At 35.8% G+C, this 21870-nt stretch overlaps 1 protein-coding gene and 1 non-coding gene across 6 annotated transcripts in view; one reads left to right on the plus strand and one right to left on the minus strand.

Annotated features, from left to right (window-relative positions):
- CCDC150 (coiled-coil domain containing 150) overlaps nucleotides 1-21870 on the plus strand; it is a 92071-nt gene that overhangs the window by 32570 nt on the left and 37631 nt on the right. For 4 of the 5 annotated variants that reach the window (XM_063695061.1, XM_055379328.2, XM_063695063.1 and 1 more), the window contains 5 exons: nucleotides 149-241; nucleotides 2037-2144; nucleotides 3943-4067; nucleotides 4354-4531; nucleotides 5092-5160. In XM_063695061.1, coding sequence (XP_063551131.1) covers nucleotides 149-241; nucleotides 2037-2144; nucleotides 3943-4067; nucleotides 4354-4531; nucleotides 5092-5160 — 573 coding nt within the window. The remainder of the gene's footprint in view (nucleotides 1-148; nucleotides 242-2036; nucleotides 2145-3942; nucleotides 4068-4353; nucleotides 4532-5091; nucleotides 5161-21870) is intronic. The other variant, XM_063695062.1, reaches the window with a different exon arrangement.
- On the minus strand, nucleotides 13938-14117 carry LOC115933866 (small Cajal body-specific RNA 16). Its single transcript, XR_004069711.2, has one exon.

The following is a 21870-nucleotide window of genomic DNA, read 5'->3' on the forward strand; positions in this document are numbered from 1 at the left end:
TATACATTCTTTATAAGACATTTATAAAGTTCCAGTGTATGTCATTGGAACTTGAACTTGTACTGGCCGAAATACAAAACAGTTATTTTTATAGGGGTGCACATAGTATCTCTTATATGTGAAAAAGAGAGTAATTTTTTTCTTATAGAACCTGCAGATATCTTTCAACAAGGAACATGAAGAAAATGCATATTTGAGGTCTGAAATAATGTCTCTTCATGAAGCATCAGAAAAAGCACAAGTAAATGCTCATGATTTTGTTAGTTTTTAGATGTTATTTAATTTTGTTCAATTAAATAACCAAGAAACAAAATTAGTCTTGATTATATAAATTCATACCATCTCCATCACCCAACTTTTCATTTCCATAAGATTTATTTCATCTTTGAAACATTATCAAATTAACTACATTTCTCATTTCACTCTCCAAATTCCTATGATATATAAGTATACAAGATGTACCACTAAAATTATGCACTAGTTTACACTTTGCCTTTGCTTGCTTTCTAATTTGCTCATTAAATATATGTATTTCCCCCTCCAAAGTGAACTTCTGAATAATTCCATGGCAAGGGCTATGTCTTATACTTTCTTTGTATCTTCTATAGTAAATAATTATACAGTAGGAACCTAACAAATGCTTGCTGGATTTTGAAGTTAGATGTAATCATTTCTGGGATGGTGATTCCCAAATTTAGCTGATGTTTTATATATATGTGCATCTGCAACAAGAAGTCACCAGATATGCAGGCAAATTGGAGTTACTTATCACAGAGCCAAAAGAAGTGTTTATCATTTAAAATAACTTTTCTCTTGGTACAATTTGATTGTCTCAATATTAGAATCATAGTGTTGCTGGGCTCTGTGTATAATAAAAATAATGAAGTATAAAATGAATGTGTTTTTAAATATAATAACATCAACTACTATTACTCTTCCTATACTAATAGTAGGTAACATTTTTACTGAGCCCCTTCTACATTCCAGGCACAATTCCAGGCACCTTATATTAGTAACAAATTGTAATCCTCACAATAGCCCTATGAAATGGAAACTTATTCACATTTTAAAGATAAGGAAGCTGATGTACAGAGAAGTTCAGGAACATAGACAATAGGTGGCAGAGTTGGAATTTGAACTCAGGTAACCTGGCTCCAAAGAAAAGTAGCTATTTCTTTTCAAGGAGCAAGGGTTCTCTGTTTCGTCCCCAGGTATTCTTTGATGAATAGCTTGTACATCTGCATCTGGTGTGACTTTAAGCCCCTGAATTTGTTTCTAACTACTGTACTGCCTGCGCATACCACTTGTGATATTTGCCAGATAATGTTTTATTTATCTTTTCTTTTACTCCATTTTATTTTTTGTGTGTTTTCTTCCTAGTGCTCCTTCAAAGTTGCTTGTTCTTGAAGAACTTGTTTAAAACATAAGATCTTTGCCAAATCTACCTTGCAAAAATAACTGATAATTGAGATAAATGTTTCAATAATACAAATTTCAAATTATGAAAAGAGAATTATTAACTACCTACATATATGATAGATCTGTGTAGCTCAATTTTTGTTTTATTTTGAAAGATTAATCTCATGATGGTAAAATCATCTATATTTTGCTTTTATGAATATTATCAGCTGGTGGTGAAGGAGCTTAGGTATTTTGTGTTACCAGCTAAATAATTCTGAATGCTCATGGATTTCTATAATATTGGCTAGGTACTGACATTGTAAATTCCATTTTGCAGATGTCTTGCTCTAATGAACCAGTGTTCAAATTTGTGAAGAATAGAAGATCAGTAAAATGCCATATGCTTCAGTTGCTCTACCAAATCAACAAATCTCTTAATTTAGAATTATTTATGGTATAGACTTTTAATATTTGGAAGTATTTTTTAAACTAATGACATGTGAATTGAGGATAGGTTAAATAGATTAGTTTCATATATACAGTGAGATATTATGCAATCATTAAAAATAATAATACATAAGTAAAAATAATTCTTTATTGGAGAGACCAATGACTTTCTGTGTGTGTTTTCTTAGGTTTTGAATGACCAATTGACTAAAAAGTGTTCAGAGTTGAGCTGCATGCTTCAGACTGTTACTATGGAAAAAGCCAGAATCATTGCTGACCATCGGGCCATTCTGCAGGTATTCGTTTAACACGAAAGCCAACCAGAAAGCCAGCCTGGTTGATAGATCAGGAAATGTTTATGGCCAACTGGAGAAATAAAATATTTTAACAATAAATTTCAAGAAATCTACTGATTTATCTTATTTCTATTAGTGCTTTTCAATTTTCATCAGAGGGGTGATTTGGCCTTACACTCAGGGCTTTTCATGATTTCTTCTCAAATATCATCACTTGAGGAAAAATAATTATTTGTCCCATTGTTTATACAATCATGGAGAACACGTATGACTAACCTTAAAGTACTTAACCTTTTCCTCAAACACCTTGCAATTTCTCCTTTTGCTTATGCCATTTTCTCTGCTGAGAATGCTTTTTACTTCATCTTCAATATCTGAAATTCTGTTTATTCTTTAAGAGTCACTCTCATCAGGCAGCTTGATCATCCCAACAAGAAGGGATAAGTTTTCCCTTTCAACTTCTATTCCTGGGACACTAAACAGACCACCATAGTAATAGATCACTTTCTCTTTTTGTAAGCATACTTACAATATATACTAAGCATTGTGCTAAGGATTTTACACATATTACCTCCTTTAATTGTAGCAGCCATTATGTAAAAGGATGTTTATTATCCTCATTTTACAGATAAGAAAATGAGGGTTAGAGAAGTTCACTTGCCCAAATTCACCTAACTAGTAAGAAGTAGAGTTGTGTTTTAACCTAGGGTGACTCCAGAGTCAATGTATATAATCATTATGTTATGCTGCATCCCTATTCTGCATTCTCTAGTAGTAATTTATGTGCTGGTTCATTTCCTGGATTACACTGTGAGCTCTCTAGAGGCAAGGACATTACCTTATATATCTTTATTTCTCATAGTGCTAAGCATGCTTTGCACATAACATATACTCAATAAATACTTAGTTTTTAACTCTGTGCAAGTATAATGCTATATCTAGATAGGATTATAGTGGTGAACAAGACAAAATTCCTACTTTCATGGACTTATAATTCAGTGGACTGAATATATAGTGAAATATTTATTACAAATATTTCAAAATTTTGGAATATAACAGTTGGGATCCCATTTTACCAGTGTGAAGGCTTGCTTTGCAATCAAATATTGTTAAAATAGAAGTTTTTAAAAAAGTATTTATAAAACTAATTGTTGATATGTACTGTATTTGCAAAAACTTTATGGATTATGTGTAGGGGTATATGGTACATAAAAATGTCATGTTTTGATAATTCCAAAATGGTGAGCCAAAGAAAATAAACTATGTAAAACAGTTATAGTGCTTCTGCTGTAACATTATCTGAGTGCAATTTAAGATAGTCTTAAAAGAATTCACAGCAAACTGTTAAACATGATAATCCTTAGAATGTGGGATTATTTGGAGGGGAAGTGCAGATAGAGAGGAAAGGATCTTTTCACTTTATATACATTTATATTGTTTTACTTTTAAAAATAAAGTACTATATTGAAATTTTAAAATACCAAAAATACTTGTAATATAATTTTCTATATTTAAAAATTTGTTGGTATTAGGAGTTTTATAATTTTTCAGCAGGCTGGGTAAATAATGCATCTTGACTATTGGCTAGTAGAGCTATAAAATGATAGAACTAGTCAACTCAGAGGAGGACAAAGAGAAACTGGGCATTGAAATAAATTGTTTTAAAAAGAGGTTTTATTTATGTAAATGAAACTTGTTTTTTTAAGTTAGTTCAGTGTTTTTGATCAGTTACTCCAAATGACACCCTATCAAAAGACTTTCTGGAGCTTCAACTTCTAATATTGCTTTTAACACTCAGGTAGAGCAGAAAATGATGACGCAGACATTTCAAAAACAAAACTTATTGCTGGATGCAGCCCATGCCAGTATCACAAATGAACTACAGACTGTTCAGAATGAGAAAACCCAACTCCAAGCACATCTGTAAGTAAATTATGGGCAACTTCTTATACATCTTTTGTTCTTGCATGTGTGTTTCTTATCATGTGTCCGTCTCAGTCTTATCGTCAATGAAAACATTTGATTCTGCATTTTTTGGGCCAGCCACAGAGCTAAAATAAAGACTCTGCCCTCAAGAAACTAGTTTTGTTAGAACATTTTGGTAACTACTCTCAGTCAGGAAATATGTTCTATAAGAACATTTAATTGCTCTTTCTGTTAAATTAGAACTCTAATTTAGCTTTCATATGTTCTTGTTCTCTTCCTGCAGGGATCATTTAATCCTTGAGCATAACCAGTGTATCCAGAAAGCACAGGATGCTGAAAAGAGAACAGCTGTGCAAAAAGAGCTGCTAGAATCAACTATTGCAAGATTGCGAGGTGAATTGGAAGCATCAATGCAAGAGAAGAAGTCTCTGCTAGAGGAGAAAGAAAGATTTCAGAGGGAGGTAGGTAGAAGCAAATTTACATTATATTCTTGTTGTGGTGTGATGATGTTTTAAAATTGCATTCTAAATGCAAAAGACAAGAAAAGAAATAAAACCCAGATGCAGTTTGTCTGAGTTGCCCAAAAGAATCTTTAGGTGGCTAACCTATGCCTTTTAGCATGTGAAGTAGTCTGTGCCAAATAGAACAGTATATACTTCTCTGGCGTTAGTGAATGTTAACTAGTAATTCACACATCCTCGTGTTAGTTAAGGGGTCAGATTTTAAAAATTGATTTCCCCTGAAGGAGTGGGACAGTGAAGGTTAAGGGGGAACAGCCCTGTCTTCCTACTTAGGAAGGAACCAGCAGAGTCTGACATGCAGACGTGTCTTTCTAATTTCAGGGCTATTTGTGAAGTCTGCTCTGCCTCAGAGACTCCCTGATTGGCCCCTTTTCTGAGAGGATGTGCTATCTCTGCAGTGTAGGTATTAATTGACATGCAGGATATGTGTGCTATAGTGGAGCCTGTCAGCTGCTATAAAATTGACCTATTCCTTTTTTTTTCCCATCCCCCTTGGGCAGGTTAATAAAACAGAAAAAGAAATAGTGCAAGAAAGATGCAATTTGGAAAAGGAAGTAGCTAAAAACAAGGTATTCTACATTTTACTTACTGATATTTCACTATATTTCATTCTGTATTGCTGACTACTGTATCAGCTTATCTTAATGAGGAGATGGCTGATGAATACCAAGCTGCAGGAAAAGGAGAGCTATGAAGCTGGATGCCACTCAGAGCACACCAGTCACTGCAGCAGAAGGTTGTTTCTGGGGAACATTTTCTTGTTGAGCATCTGATGTTTGCCAGTGAGTCATCACTGCCTCTGGCCCTAGTGTTAACTGAGGATTCTAGCCAAGAAGTCACCTGAGAGTTAGCTAATGGGCCTGTGAGATGCAAAGAGATGATTGCTGACTAGGCTGTTTTTAAATTAAAAACTAACGGCTGGGTGAGGTGGCTTGTGCCTGTAATCCCAGCACTTTGGGAGGCCAAGGCAGGTGGATCATTTGAGGTCAGGAGTTCGATACCAGCTCGACCTACATAGTGAAACCCCATCTCTACTAAAATACAAAAATTAGCTGGGCATGGTGGTGGGCACCTGTAATCCCAGCTACTTGGGAGGCTGAGGCAGGAGAATCGCCTGAACCCAGGAGGCAGAGGTTGCAGTGAGCAGAGATTGCACCACTGCACTCCATCCTGGGCGACAGAGCAAGACTCCCTGTCAAAAAGAAAAAAAAAAAAAAAAACTAAGGCTGCCTAAGTACCTATCAGCACCTGCCACTGTATCTTCGAGGTACCATTTTCTGGGTTCTACAACAGTAGAATGTCCAGAGAAACAAATGAAATCCTTATTAAAATTAAACAAGAACCAATCTTTAAAACATTGCTGTTTGCATTTCAAATTTTGAAGAGAGTAAAGATTATGTATCACTGTCATCTGGAGAATATATCTGGAGCAGCAAGGATTTATTAGCTTACTTAGACAAGAAATCCAGCAATAGGTATTGGGTATAGTCGTCAAGCCTTGACTGTTTCTTTGCTTCTGGTTTGCCCAAGTAGCATTTGTATTACCATATATACATGTAAACTTTTAATTTAAGGATTGGAGAGAGGAGAAATGCTAGAGTTTGAGCCTGAGCTCAAATGCAGTTACCACCAAGCTAGCAGGTGCTTTCTCTGGTTCTAGTGATATGAAAATAGTCCACCCTAAAAATCCTCAAATGAGGCTGACTTCCTGTGGCAAGGACTTTGGTGGTATCAATTTGACCTCAACCATGCTTTCTAAAATTGGGAAAATTGGTGACTACTATTAAATTCAGTAATGCTTTTTGCTTAAAAATGTTAGCGAATGAGAGTGGGCGTGGTGGCTCACACCTGTAATCCCAGCACTTTGGGAGGCTGAGGCAGGCAGATCACTTGAGGCCAGGAGTTTGAGACCAGCCTGGCCAACAAGGCAAAACCCTGTCTCTACTAAAAATACAAAAAAAATTAACCAGGTGCGGTGGCGCACACCTGTAATCCCAGCTACTCGGGTGACTGAGGCATGAGAATTGCTTGAACCTCGTAGGTGGAGGTTGCCAAGATTGCACCACTGCATTTCAGCCTGGGTGACAGAGTGAGACTCTGTCTCATAAAAAAGTTAGTGAATGTTACATGGCCAAGGCAAATGCTGTGAATATGTTTGGGATAAAAACATAGCATTATTATTTTGCTTGCCTGATTTCATTCGTCTTAATGTAGACTAAGTGTAAGTTCATGGTGCTGAAAGATACTTGTTCATTAGAGACTTTCTATGAAGCCAAATGATAGTGCTTATAGAGAATCTCATTTTGTGGTATAAATTGATTTTTAAAATATGTGTTCTTTTAACACTATGCTTTTTTAAAAAGTCAGGTTAATTGTTATAATTTACATACAGTGAAATTCACCCTTTTTTAGTGTATAGTTCTATGAATTTTGACACATACAATCATGTAACCACCACCACAGTCAAAATATAGAACATTTTTGTCACCCTGAGGAAGTTCCCTTGTGCCCTTTTGTAATCAATGCCTTCTTCCACCTCCTTCCCCTGGCAACCACAGATCTGTTTTTTCGTCCCGGTAGTTATAAATTATCCAGAGTGTCATATAAATAGAATCATACAGTATGTAGCATTTTAAATTTAATTTTTTTCATTTAGCATAAGGCATTTGAGATTCATCCATGTTGTGTGTCAGTAATCTGCTCCATTGCCTGGATGTATCAGTTTCTTTATCCATTCACCAACTGAAGGACATTTGGTTTGTTTCCTGATTTTGGCAGTTAATAAAGCCTCTATAAATATTCACATATGCACATATGTATTTCTGTTGGGTAAATATCAAGAGTTGGATTTCTGGTTCCTGTGATAAATGTATGTTTAACATAATAACAAACTGCTCAGCTGTTTTTCAAACAATCTGTACCATTTTACATTTCTGTCAGTAATTCATGAGTTCCAGTTTCTCTACATTCTCACCAGCACTTGGTTGTCAGTTTTTTAGTTTTATCTATTAGAATTTGTGTGTAGCAGCGTGTCACTGTGGTTGTAATTTGCATTTCTCCAATGACTAATAATATTGAGCTTCTTTTCATGTACTTATTTGCCATTAAAAATTGAAGTATCTCATCAAATCTTTTAACCATTTTAAATTCAGTTGTTTTTCTGGAGTTTTCAGAGGTTTTAAAACATATTCTTATAATCTTAAAAATATTTTTACTGTTTGTATATATACAAGTCTTTTGTCAGATATGTGTTTTATAGATCTCTTCTTCCATTTTATGACTTTTTTCATTTTCTTTCAAAGAGCAGAAGTTTTAAATTTTAATGAAGACTAATGATCAATTTTAAAAATTTTGTGGATCATACTTTTTGAATTTTTGCCTAACCTAGGATCACCACAATTTTCATTTTTGTTGTCCTCTAGAAGTCTTATAGTTTTAGGTTTTATAGTTAAGTCTGTGATCCATTTCAAGTTAATTTTTATGTATCATGCAAGGTATTGTTCAGGGTTCATTTCATTTTTTTTTCAGGGTCTCACTCTGTCGCCCAGGCTGCAGGGCGGTGACACAATCACAGCTCACTGCAGCCTCCACCTCCCCAGGCTCAGGTGATCCTCCCACCCACCTCAGCCTCCTGAGTAGCTGGGACTGCAGATGCATGCCACCACACTCAGCTAATTTTTTTATTTTTTGTAGAGACGGAGTTTTGTTATGTTGCCTGGCCAGTCTCGAACTCCTGGGCTCAAGCAATCTGCCCAGATATCTCAGCCTCCCAAATTGCTGGGATTACAGGCGTGAGCCACCATGCCCAGCCTAGTACCTTTTTAAATTTCTCCATTGGTGGGCTTTCAGGTTGTTTCAACTTTTTGGGTATTAATGATTCTGTGAGCATTCATATACAATTTTTTTGTGTAAACATATGTTTTCAGTTGTCCGAGGTATAACCTAGGAGTGGAACTACTGGGTCATATGATTACTCCATGTTTATCATTTTGAGAAACTGCCAAACTCTTTTCCAAAGTGGCTACACCATTTTACAATCCCACCAGCAATGTTTGAGAGTTCCAGTGTCTCCACATCCTTACTAACACTTGTTATTGTTCACATTTTTAAAATACCCATCCTAGTGGGTGTGAAATATCTCACTGTGGTTTTTTAATTGAGGTGAAATTCACATAATATAAAATTAGCCATTTTAAAGTGAACAATTCAGTGGTATTCAGTACATTTGCAGTGTGGTGCCACCACTGCCTCTGTCTAGATTCAAAATATTTTCATCACCCCAAAAGGAAACCCTGTACTAGGTAAGCAGTCACTCCCCATTCCCTCCTTCTCCCAGCCCCTGACAACAACTAGTCGACATTCTGTCTCTATGGATTTACCTATTCTGGATATTTTATATAAATATAATCATACAATATTTGATCTTTTGTGTGTGGCTTCTTTTACTTAGCATGATGCTTTTGGGGTTCTTCAACATTGTAGTATGTATCAGTACTTCATTTTATGGCTGAGTAATGGTGATTGTATGTATGTATGTGCATGCACACACACACACACACACCAAATTTGTTTATCTGTCCATCTGTCAAAGAACATTTGCACTGTTTTTACCTTTTAGCTATTGTGACTAGTGCTGCTATGAACCTGTATATACATATATTTCAGTACCTCTTTTCAATTCTTTGTGATATATGTATCTAACAGTGGAATTTCTGGGTCACATGGTAATTTTATGCTTAACTCTGAGGAATCACCAGTTTTCCACAGCACTAAACCATTTTACATTCTCACCAGCGATGTACAAAAGTTCCAGTTTCTCCACATCCTCACAAACACTTATTTTGTGTTTGATTATAGCCATCCTAATGGGTGTGAAGTGGTACCTCGTTGTGGTTTTGATTTGCATTTCCATAGTAACTAATGACGTTAAGCAGCTTCTTGTGTGCTTACTGGCCATTTATATATCTTCTCTGGAGAAATGTCTATTCAGATCCTTTGTCTATTTTTAAAAGGGATTATCTTTTAATTATCAACTTGTATGAGTTTTTTACATATTTTAGATACTACAATCTTATCAGATGTGATTTGCAGGTATTTTCTCCCATTCTGTGGGTTGTATTTTTACATTGATAATGTCCTTTGATGCATAAAAGTTTTAAAAATTTTAAGTTTGGTTTATCTGTGTTTCCTTGGATTGTTTGTGTTTGAGTATTATAGTTGAGAAACTCTTGCCTAACTCAAGATCATATAGATTTATACCTATTTTATATTTTAAAATTTTTTATAGTTTTATGTATTAATTTAGGTCTTTGATCCACTTTGAGTTTATTTTATATGTGCTATGAGGTAAGGGTTTGACTTCATTATTTTGGCTATAGATATACAATTGTCCCAGTACTGTTCATTGAAAAGATCATTCATTCTTTCTATGGAATAGTTTTCACTCCCCTGTCAAAAATCAATTAATCATAGATATGTAAGTTTATTTCTAGACTCTTAATTATCTTGCATTGATCTATATGTCTGTCGTTATGCTAATACCACACAGTCTTGATTACTATTGTTTTGTAGGAAGTTTTGACGTCTAAATGTGAATCTTCCAACTTTTTTGTTGTTGTTATTTTTTAAAGATTGTTTTAGCCATTCTGGGTCATTGCATTTCTGTATGAATTTTAGGACCAGACTCTCCATTTCTGTAAAAAAGAACAGCTGGAATTTTGGTAAGGTTTACATTGAATCTGTAGATCAATTTGAAGAGTATTACAATCTCAGTAATACAATTTGTTGTATATTTTCTGTATAAAGTATGTCCTCACTTAATATCATCAGTAGGTTCTTAGGTTTCAACTTCAAGTGAAACAACATATAGCAGGTCCTTGAATAACATCATTTCATTCAGTGTTGTGTTATGATGTTGATAAGAAAAAAGTGGATTTTGTTATACATTATCATTTCGCTTAAAGTTGCAGTCTCCAAGAACCTATCAATGACAGTGAGGACTACTGTATAAGATAGTGTCATCACTATAACTATCTCTATAAACTATATCTCTATAAATTATCTCTATTTGTAATAGAGATAGTTATTTTTTGTAAAGATGGAGTTTTGTTCTGTTGCCTGGCTGGTCTCGAACTCCTGGGCTATTTGCTATGTCTATTTGTAATAGAGATAGTTTCACTTCTTCCTTTCCAATTTGGCTGCCTTTTATTTCATTTTCGTATATAATTGCCTGATAGAATCTCCAGTGCAATATTGAATAGAATTGGTGAGAGCAGACATCTCTGTCTTGTTTCTGATCTTTGGGGGAAAGCTTTTAGTTTGTCACCATTAAGTATGATGTCAACTGTGGGGTTTTTTCGATGCTGTTTATCAGGATTAGAAAATTCCCCTCTATTCTCAGTTTGTTGGGAATTTTTGTCATGAAAATATGTTGAATTTTGTTAAATGCTTTTGCTATGTCTATTGAGATGATCTTGTGGGTTTTGTTCTTTGTTCTATTACTATGGTGTATTACAGTGATTGATTTGAAATGGAAAACTAAGCTTGCATTCCTTGGATAAATTTTATTTGGTCATGTTGTCCTTTTTATATGTTGTTGCATTAGGCTTGCTAGTATTTTGTTAAGATTTTTTGCATCTATATTCATAAGGGATACTGTTCTGTAGTTTTATTTTCTTGTAATCTTTTTGGTTTTGGTATCAAGATAATATTGGTCTCTTAAAACCATTTGGTAAGTATTCCCTCCATTTCTATTGTTGGGAAGAGTTTGTGAGGGATTGGGGTTAATTCTTCTTTAAATATTTTGTAGCATTTACCAGTGAAGCCATCTGGTTCTGGGCTTTCTTGTGTGTAGAAGGTTTTGTTTCTTTGTTTGGTTTATTATTTTTATTCTTATAGGTCTATGCAGATTTTCTACCTTTATTTGAGTCAGTTTCGGTAGTTTGGTTCTTTCTAGGAATTTGTCCATTTCATCTAGGCTATCTAATTTGTTAGCATACTATTTTCAGAGTAGCCCCTTGTCTTTCTTTCTGTAAGGTCAGTAGCAGAGTTCTCTCTTTGACTCCTAATTTTAATAATTTGTGTCTCCTGTATTTTGTTCTTGGTTAGTCCAGCTAAAGGTTTGTCAATTTTGTTGATCTTTCTAGAGAACCAACTTGTGGAAGTTTTTATAGATTTTTCTCTATCTTATTTCTGCGTTAATCTTGTTACCTTCTTTATGTTTGCTTGGGGTTTAATTTGCTTTTCTTTGTCTAGTTTCTAAAAAAAAGTTTAGGTTATTGATTGAGAAATATTTCATTTTTTAAATGTAAGTGCCTATAGGAGTCACTCTGAACCTATTCTGGTTCAGGGGAGTGCCCATAAAAAAATAAAAAATAAGTTTCTGCAGCTATAAATTCCCTCTCTGCACTGCTTTAGCTGCATATGAGATGTTTTGTTATTTTGTGTTTTCATTTTTATTTATCTCAAACTGTTCTTTAATTTCCCTTGAGTTTTCTTTTTTGACCCATTGGTTGTTTAGAAGTGACATGTTTAGTTTATTCACATATGTGAATTCCCCAAATATTGTTTTATTGATATCTAATTTTATTCCATTGTGGTTGGAGAACATACTTTGCATGATATCAGTCCTTTCAGATTTATTGAGAGTTGTTTTGTGGTATAACAGGGATATACCCTGAAGAATGTTCCATGTGCATTTGAGAAAAATGTGTATTTTGCTATTATTGGGAGGATTGTTCTATAGGTGTCCGTTAGGTCTGCTTGGTTTATAGTGTTGTTCATGTCTTCTGTTTCTGCATTAATCTTCTGTCCAGTTGTTCTGTTGATTAATGAAAATGGGGTATTGAAGTCTCCAACTATTACTGTTAAATTATTTATTTGTTCCTTCAATACTGTCATTTTTTGCTTCATATACTTGTGGCCTCTGTTAGGTGCATATATATTTATAAATGATACATCTTCTTGATGAGTAAACACTTTTTCAGTGTATAATGCCCTTTATCTCACCAGTTTTTTCTTAATGTCTATTTTGTCTAATATTAGTACAGTCATTCTAGCTCTTTTTAGATTACTGTTTAATTTATATGGTATATATTTTCCATCCTTTTGCTTTCAACCCCATTTGGGTATTTGGATCTAAAGTGTGTATTTTATAAACAGCATATAGTTGTTTTTTTAAAAACTAATTTTACCTATCTCTGTGCTTTGTAATTGCAGTGGTTTAATCCATTTGTATTTAATATAATTACTGTTAAGGTAGGATTTATATCTGCCATTTTGCTTTTTTTTGTTTCGTTTTTTGCTTTTTGTTCCTCTATTTCTCAATTACTGCCATCTTTTATGTTAAATATATATTTCTAGTTCACCATTTTAACTCCCTTATCATTTCTTTTATTCTGTATTTTGGTTTATAGGTAACAAAAAGAATTACAAACAAAAATATATACTACCTTTTATATACACCTATGTTGCTACCTTTACTGTTACCTTTTATTTCTTATGTGGATTCCAGATATTGTCTAGTGCTCTTTTATTTTAGCCTAAAGAACTTCCTTTAGTATTTCTTACAGCGTATGCTTTCTAGCTTCACAATCCAAACCCCACCAAAAATGGGGACCTGGAGAAATTACTCCATGTTTTAGGTGAAGTCTGAAGAACCACATTCTCAAGAGTGTGTTTAAACTAGAAGAAAAGCTCTTGTATGAATTATTTCCATTTTTATTTATCTGGGAATGTCTTCATTTCTCTGTTGTTTTTGAGGATAGGTTTGCTGAATTTAGAATTCATGGTTGAATGTTTTTCTTTTTCTTTTCTTTTTTTTTTTTCTGAGACAGTGTCTCACTCTGTCACCCAGGCTGGAGTGCAGCGGTGCCATCTCGGCTCACTGCAAGCTCCACCTCCCGGGTTCATGCCATTCTCCTGCCTCAGCCTCCCAAGTAGCTGGGACTACAGGCGCCTACCACCACGCCTGGCTAATTTTTTTTTGTATTTTTAGTAGAGACGAGGTTTCACTGTGTTAGCCAGGGATGGTCTTGATCTCCTGACCTCGTGATCCGCCTGCCTCAGCCACCCAAAGTGCTGGGATTATAGGTGTGAGCCACCGCGCCCGGCCGGTTGAATGTTTTTCTTTCAGCATTTTGAATATGTCATCCCACTGCCTTCTGGCCTCAACTTTCTGATGAGAAATCAGCTGTTAATCTTGCTGAGATTATCTTGTACATCAGGAGCCACTCCTCTCTTGATACTTTGAAGATTTTGTGTCTCTTGCTTTCAACAGTTTACTTATGTTTGTTTTGGGGCATGTCTTTTACACTCATTCCCACAGTTGGCATCTGTCCTTTAGCTTGCACTTCTGATATCACATGATCAACAAACTGCTGCTGGAATGCTTACACCTGTTACTGCAAATTCAAAACCCAGGAAAGACTTCTGGGAATTTACTTTATGTCAGGCTTGGGCTGCCTGGTACATGGCTGCACCCACAGCTGGGCAAGTTCAACAACACAGTAGCCTTTCCACAGACTATGATTATTGTAGCTTTATAATAAATCATGAAATTAGGTGGAGTCCTCCAACAGTGTTATTTTCCTAAAGTGTTTTAGCTATTTTAGTTCGTTTGCTTTTTCATGTATGTTTTAGAATGACCTTAATGATGTTTTGTGGGGATTTCAACTAAAATTAGAGTTAACATCTCAGCAATATTGAATCTTCTGATACAGTTAGGTTGTCACTTAATGATGGAGATACATTCTCAGAAATGCATCTCTGGGCAGTTTTGTTGTCGTGCAATAGAGAGTACTTACACAAACCTCAGTGGTCACACCTAGGTTTTTTTTTTTAACTTTTAAGTTCAGTGTACATGTACAGGTTTGTTACATAGGTAAATGTGTGTTACGGGGATTTGTTATGCAGATTATTTCACCACCCAGATATTATTATTTTTCCTGATTCTCTCCCTCCACCCACCCTCCACCCTCTGACACACTCAGTACTTGTTGTTCTCCTCTGTGTATCCATATATTCTCATCATTTAGCTCCCACTTATAAGAGAACATGCAACATTTGGTTTTCTGTTCCAGTGTTAGTTTGCTAAGGATAATGGCCCCCAGCTCCATCCATGATCACGAGGACGTGATCTCATTCTTTTTTATGGCTGCATAGTATTCCATGGTGTATATGTACCACATTTGCTTTATCCAGTCTATCATTGATGAGCATTTAGGTTGATTCCATGTATTTGCTGTTGTGAATAGTGCTCCAGTGAACATACACACATGCATGTATCTTTATAATAGAATGATGTATATTCCTTTGGGTATATACCCAGTAATGAGATTGCTGGGTCAAATGGTATTTCTGTCTTCAGGAATTTGAGGAATCGCCACACTGTCTTCCACAATGGTTGAACTAATTTACACTCCCACCAACAGTGTGCAAGTGTTCCTTTTTCTCCACAACCTCACCAGCATCTGTTATTTTTTGATTTTTTGACTTTTTAATAGTAGTCATTCTGACTGGTGTGAGATGGTATCTCATTGTGGTTTTGATTTACATTTCTCTGATGTTCAGTGATGTTGAGCTTTCTTCATATGATTCTTGGCCACATTTATGTCTTCTTTTAAGAAGTGTCTGTTTATGCTTTTTGCCCACTGTTTAATGAGGTTGTCTTTTTCTTGTAAATTTAAGTTCCTTATAGATGCTGGATATTAGACCTTTGTCAGATGTATAGTCTTTCATTCTGTAGACTGTCTGTTTACTCTGGTGATAGTTTCTTTTGCTATGCAGAAGCTCTTTAGTTTAATTAGATCCCATTTGTCAGTTTTTGCTTTCGTTGCGATTGCTTTTGACGTCTTTGTCATGAAATCTTTGCTCGTGCCTATGTTCTGAATAGTATTACCTAGGTTGTCTTCCAGGGTTTTTATAGTTCTGGGTTTTATATTTAAGTCCTTAAGCTATTTTGAGTTAATTTTTGTATATGGCATAGGGAAGGGATCCAGTTTCCATCTTCTGCATATAGCTAGCCAGTTATCCCAGTCCCATTTATTTAACAGGGAATCCTTTCCCCATTGCTTGTTTTTGTCAGGTTTGTCAAAGGTCAGATAGCTGAAGGTGTGTGGTCTTAAGTCTGTGTTCTCTATTCTGTTCCATTGGTCTATGTGTCTGTTCTTGTACCAGTACCATGCATGCTGTTTTGGTTACTGTAGCCCTGTAGTATAATTTGAAGTTGAGTAGCATGGTACCTCCAGCTTTGTTCTTTTTGCTTAAGATTTTCTTAGCTGTTCAGGCTCTTTTTTGGTTCCATATAAATTTTAAAATAGTATTTTCTAGTTCTGTGAAGAATGTCAATGGTAGTTTAATGGGAATAGCATTGAATCTGTAAATTGCTTTGGGCAGTATGGCCATTTTAATGACATGATTCTTCTTATCCATGAGCATGGAATGTTTTTCCATTTGTTAATGTCATCTCTCATTTCTTTGAGCAGTGTTTTGTAGTTCTTGTAGAGACCTTTCACCTACCTAGTTAGCTGTATTCCTAGGTATTTTATTCTTTTTGTGGCAACTGTGAATGGGAGTTCATTCATGATTTGGCTGTCAGCTTTACTGTTGTTGGTGTATGGGAATGCTAACGATCTTTGCACATTGATTTTGTATCCTGAGACTGCTGAAGTTGCTTATCAGCTTAAGAAGCTTTGGGGCTGAGGCAATAGGGTTTTTGAGGTATAGGATCGCATAAATGTCTTCCTTTGAGAAGTGTCTGTTCATGTCCTTCGCCCACTTTTTGATGGGGTTGTTTGTTTTTTTCTTGTAAATTTGTTTGAGTTCACTGTAGATTCTGGATATTAGCCCTTTGTCAGATGAGTAGGTTGCGAAAATTTTCTCCCATTTTGTAGGTTGCCTGTTCACTCTGATGGTAGTTTCTTTTGCTGTGCAGAAGCTCTTTAGTTTAATTAGATCCCATTTGTCAATTTTGTCTTTTGTTGCCATTGCTTTTGGTGTTTTAGACATGAAATCCTTGCTCATGCCTATGTCCTGAATGGTAATGCCTAGGTTTTCTTCTAGGGTTTTTATGGTTTTAGGTCTAACGTTTAAGTCTTTAATCCATCTTGAATTAATTTTTGTATAAGGTGTAAGGAAGGGATCCAGTTTCAGCTTTCTACATATGGCTAGCCAGTTTTCCCAGCACCATTTATTAAATAGGGAATCCTTTCCCCATTGCTTGTTTTTCTCAGGTTTGTCAAAGATCAGATAGTTGTAGATATGCGGCATTATTTCTGAGGGCTCTGTTCTGTTCCATTGATCTATATCTCTGTTTTGGTACCAGTACCATGCTGTTTTGGTTACTGTAGCCTTGTAGTATAGTTTGAAGTCAGGTAGCGTGATCCCTCCAGCTTTGTTCTTTTGGCTTAGGATTGACTTGGCGATGTGGGCTCTTTTTTGGTTCCATATGAACTTTAAAGTAGTTTTTTCCAATTCTGTGAAGAAAGTCAATGGTAGCTTGATGGGGATGGCATTGAATCTATAAATTACCTTGGGCAGTATGGCCATTTTCATAATATTGATTCTTCCTACCCATGAGCATGGAATGTTCTTCCATTTCTTTGTATCCTCTTTTATTTCCTTGAGCAGTGGTTTGTAGTTCTCCTTGAAGAGGTCCTTCACATCCCTTGTAAGTTGGATTCCTAGGTATTTTATTCTCTTTGAAGCAATTGTGAATGGGAGTTCACTCATGATTTGGCTCTCTGTTTGTCTGTTATTGGTGTATAAGAATGCTTGTGATTTTTGTACATTGATTTTGTATCCTGAGACTTTGCTTAAGTTGCTTATCAGCATAAGGAGATTTTGGGCTGAGACAATGGGGTTTTCTAAATATACAATCATGTCGTCTGCAAACAGGGACAATTTGACTTCCTCTTTTCCTAATTGAATACCCTTTATTTCCTTCTCCTGCCTAATTGCCCTGGCCAGAACTTCCAACACTATGTTGAATATGAGTGGTGAGAGAGGGCATCCCTGTCTTGTGCCAGTTTTCAAAGGGAATGCTTCCAGTTTTTGCCCATTCAGTATGATATTGGCTGTGGGTTTGTCATAGATAGCTCTTATTATTTTGAGATACGTCCCATCAATACCTAATTTATTGAGAGTTTTTAGCATGAAGGGTTGTTGAATTTTGTCAAAGGCCTTTTCTGCCTCTATCGAAATAATCATGTGGTTTTTGTCTTTGGTTCTGTTTATACTATGCAGCCATAAAAAATGATGAGTTCATGTCCTTTGTAGGGACATGGATGAAATTGGAAATCATCATTCTCAGTAAACTATCGCAAGAACAAAAAACCAAACACCGCATATTCTCACTCATAGGTGGGAATTGAACAATGAGAACACATGGACACAGGAAGGGGAACATCACACTCTGGGGACTGTTGTGGGGAGGGGGGAGGGGGGAGGGATAGCTTTAGGAGATATACCTAATGCTAAAAGAAGTTAATGGGTGCAACACACCAGCATGGCACATGTATACATATGTAACTAACCTGCACATTGTGCACATGTACCCTAAAACTTAAAGTATAATAATAATAAAATAAAATAAAAAACCTACCTAAAACGTTTTAATTGTACATATACCTGAAGTTAATACGTAAATTCTTATATGTAATTTAAAATATGTAAATTCATATAAATACATATACATATAAATTCATTTGCCAGTTTTTCATGGAAAGCTAAGACCTGTGCTTTGGTTCTAGATAAGCTGATAAGAGTTCTTTATGATCTCTCTGGAATAAATCATATCCATAGTGAATATTAAAAAAAAAAAAGAGATATAGGATCATGTCATCTGCAAACAGGGATACTTTGACTTCCTCTTTTTCTATTTGAATGCCCTTTATTTCTTTCTCTTTCCTGATTGCCTTGGCCAGAACTTCCAATATTGTGTTGCATAGGAGTAGTGAGAGAGGGCATGCTTGTCTTGTGCGAGTTTTCAAGGGAAATGGCTCTACCTTTTGTCAATTCAGTATGATATTGGCTGTGGGTTTGTCATAGATGGCTCTTATTATTTTGTGGTATGTTCCTTCAATACCTAGTTTATTGAGAGTTTTTAATGTGAAGGGATGTTGAATTTTATTGAAGGCCCTTTCTGCATCTATTGAGATAATCATGTGGTTTTTCTCTTTAGTTCTGTTTATGTGATGAATCACATTTATTGATTTGCATATGTTGAACTACCTTGCATCCCAGGGATGTAGCCTACTTGATCATGGCAGATAAGCTTTTCGATATGCTGCTGGATTCAGTTTGCCAGTATTTCATTGAGGATTTTTGCATCAATGTTCATCAAGGATATTGGCCTGAAGTTTTCTTTTTTTGTCATTGTATCTCTGCCAGGTTTTGGTATCAGGATGCTGCTGGCCTCATAGAATAAGTTACAGAGTAGTCACTCCTTTTCAATTTTTTGGAATCATTTCAGTAGAAATGGTACCAGCTCTTCTTTGTACCTGTAATAGAATTCAGCTGTGAATCTGTCTGATGCTGGCTTTTTCTGGTTGCTAGGCTATTTGTTACTGCCTCAATTTCTGAACTCGTTATTAGTCTGTTCAGGGATTCAATTTCTTCTTCCTGGTTAAGTCTTGGGAGGGTGTATATATCTAGGAATTTATCTGTTTCTTCTATATTTTCTAGTTTATGTACATAGAGGTGTTTTTAATATTCTCTGATGGTTGTTTGCATTTCTGTGGGGTCAGTGGTAATATCTCCGTTATCATTTCTGATTGTGTTTATTTGAAACTTCTCTCTTTTCTTATTTATTAGTCTAGCTAGAAGTCTATCTATTTTATTTTTTTTAAAAACAGCTCCTGGGCTGGGCACGGTGGCTCACGCCTGTAATCCCAGCACTTTGGGAGGCCGAGGCAGGTGGATCATGAGGTCAGGAGTTTGAGATCAGCCTGGCCAAAATGGTGAAACCTCGTCTCTGCTAAAAATACAAAAATTAGCCAGGCGTGGTGGCACGGGCCTGTAGTCCCAGCTACTCGGGAGACTGAGGAAGAAGAATTGCTTGAACCTGGGAGTCGGAGGTTGTAGTGAGCTGAGATTGCGCCACTGCGCTCCAGCCTGGGCAACAGAGCAAGACTCCATCTCAAAAACAAAACAAAAACAGCTCCTGGATTTGTTGATCTCTTGAATGGTTTTTGTGTCTCTATCTCCTTCAGTTCACCTCTGATTTTGATTATTTCTTGTCTTCTGCTAGCTTTGAGATTTGTTTGCTCTTTGTTCTCTAGTTCCTTTAGTTGTGAAGTTAGGTTGTAAACTTGAGATCTGATTTTTTGATGTGGGAATTTAGTGCTATACATTTTCCTCTTCATAGTGCCTTAGTGGTGTCCCAGAGATTCAGGTATGTTATCTCTTTTTTCTCATTAGTTTCAAATAAGTTATTGAATTTTGCCTTAATTTCATTACTTACCCAGGAGTCATTCAGGAGCAGGTTGTTCAATTTCCATGTAGTTGTGTGGTTTTGAATGAATTTCTTAGTCTTGAATTCTAATTTGATTGTGTTGTGGTCCGAGAGACTGTTATAATTTCCGTTCTTTCATATTTGCTGAGGAGTGTTTGCTTCCAATTATGTGATCAATTTTAGAGTAAGTGCCAAGTGGCAATGAGAAGAATGTATATTTGTTGTTTTGGGGTGAGGAGATCTGTAAATACCTGTCACTTCCATTTGATCTAGTGCTGAGTTCAGATCCTGAATATCTTTGTTCATTTTGTGTCTCCATGATCTAATATTGTCAGTGGAATGCTAAAATCTCCCACTGTTATTGTGTGGGAGTCTGTCTCTTTGAAGGTCTCAAGAACTTACTTTGTGAATCTGGGTGCTCCTGTGTTGGATGCATATATATTTAAGATATAATTCTTGTTGAATTGAACTCTCTACCATTATGTAATGCCCTTCTTTGTCTTTTTTTGTCTTTATTGGTTTAAAGTCTGTTTTTTCAGAAACTAGGATTGCAACCCCTGCTTTTTTCTGTTTTCCATTTGCTTGGTAGATTCTCCTCCATTATTTTGAGCCCCTGACATGTCTAGGTTATATAGTGTAGCTTGTTGCTCCAACCATTGTTGTGTATGTGGTCCGTCATTGATTGAAACATTGTTATGCAACACATGTCGGTAAATGAACATGATTATCTCTCTGTTTTATTTTGGTTTTTTATTTCACTCAGTATTTCATAATTTTCAGCACATCATATCTTAGACATATTTTGTTAGATTTGTACTTAAAGAATTTCATAGTATTAGTACTGTTTTAAATGGCATTTTAATGAAACGTGAATTTCCAATTGTACATTGTTAATATATAGAAATACAATAGATTTGCCCTTATGTCCTTCAGCCTTAACACACTCACTTACTCTAGCATCTTTTTTGGAGGTTCTTCGGGATTTCCTTTTTAGACAATCATATGTCTCGAGTAGAGACAGTTTTATTTCTTCTTTTCCAGTCTTAATGCCTTTTATTATGTTTTCTTGCCTTACATCACCAGCTATGGCCTCCTGTATGATGTGGAATAGGAGCGGTGAAAGTGGATACCTTTGCCTTTTCCCAGTTTTAGGGGGAAAGTTTTTCACTATTAATATTGATATTAGCTGTAGGATTTTTAATCAACTAGAGGTGGTTCCCTTTCATTTCTAGTTTGCTGAGTTTTTATAATGAATTGATGTTGAATTTTATGAAATTCTACTACTGCGAGTATTAAGATGGTTATTTGGGTTTTCTTCTATAGTCTATTGAAACGGTGTATTATACTGATTTATTTTGAATGTTCAACAAGCTTTGCATTACTGAGATAAGCTTCACTTAGTCCTAATTTGTTATCTTTTTATATATTGCTGGGTTCATTTTGCTAATATTTTGTGGAAGATTTTTTTTTTTTTTTTGAGATGGAGTTTCGCTCTTGTTACCCAGGCTGGAGTGCAATGGCATGATCTCAGCTCACCGCAACCTCTGCCTCCCTGGTTCAAGCAGTTCTCCTGCCTCAGCCTCCCAAGTAGCTGGGATTACAGGCATGTGCCACCACGCCTGGCTAATTTTGCATTTTTAGTAGCGATGAGGTTTCTCCATGTTGGTCAGGCTGGTCTCGAACTCTTGACCTCAGGTGATCCACCTGCCTCAGCCTCCCAAAGAGCTGGGATTACAGGCGTGAGCCACCGCTCCTGGCTGGAAGATTTTTGCATCTATATTCATAAGCTTGAATTGATTTTAAGTAAATACCAGAAGGACTTTAACTT

This window comes from Gorilla gorilla, chromosome 11, assembly GCF_029281585.2.
Source record: "Gorilla gorilla gorilla isolate KB3781 chromosome 11, NHGRI_mGorGor1-v2.1_pri, whole genome shotgun sequence".
Taxonomy (NCBI): domain Eukaryota; kingdom Metazoa; phylum Chordata; class Mammalia; order Primates; family Hominidae; genus Gorilla; species Gorilla gorilla.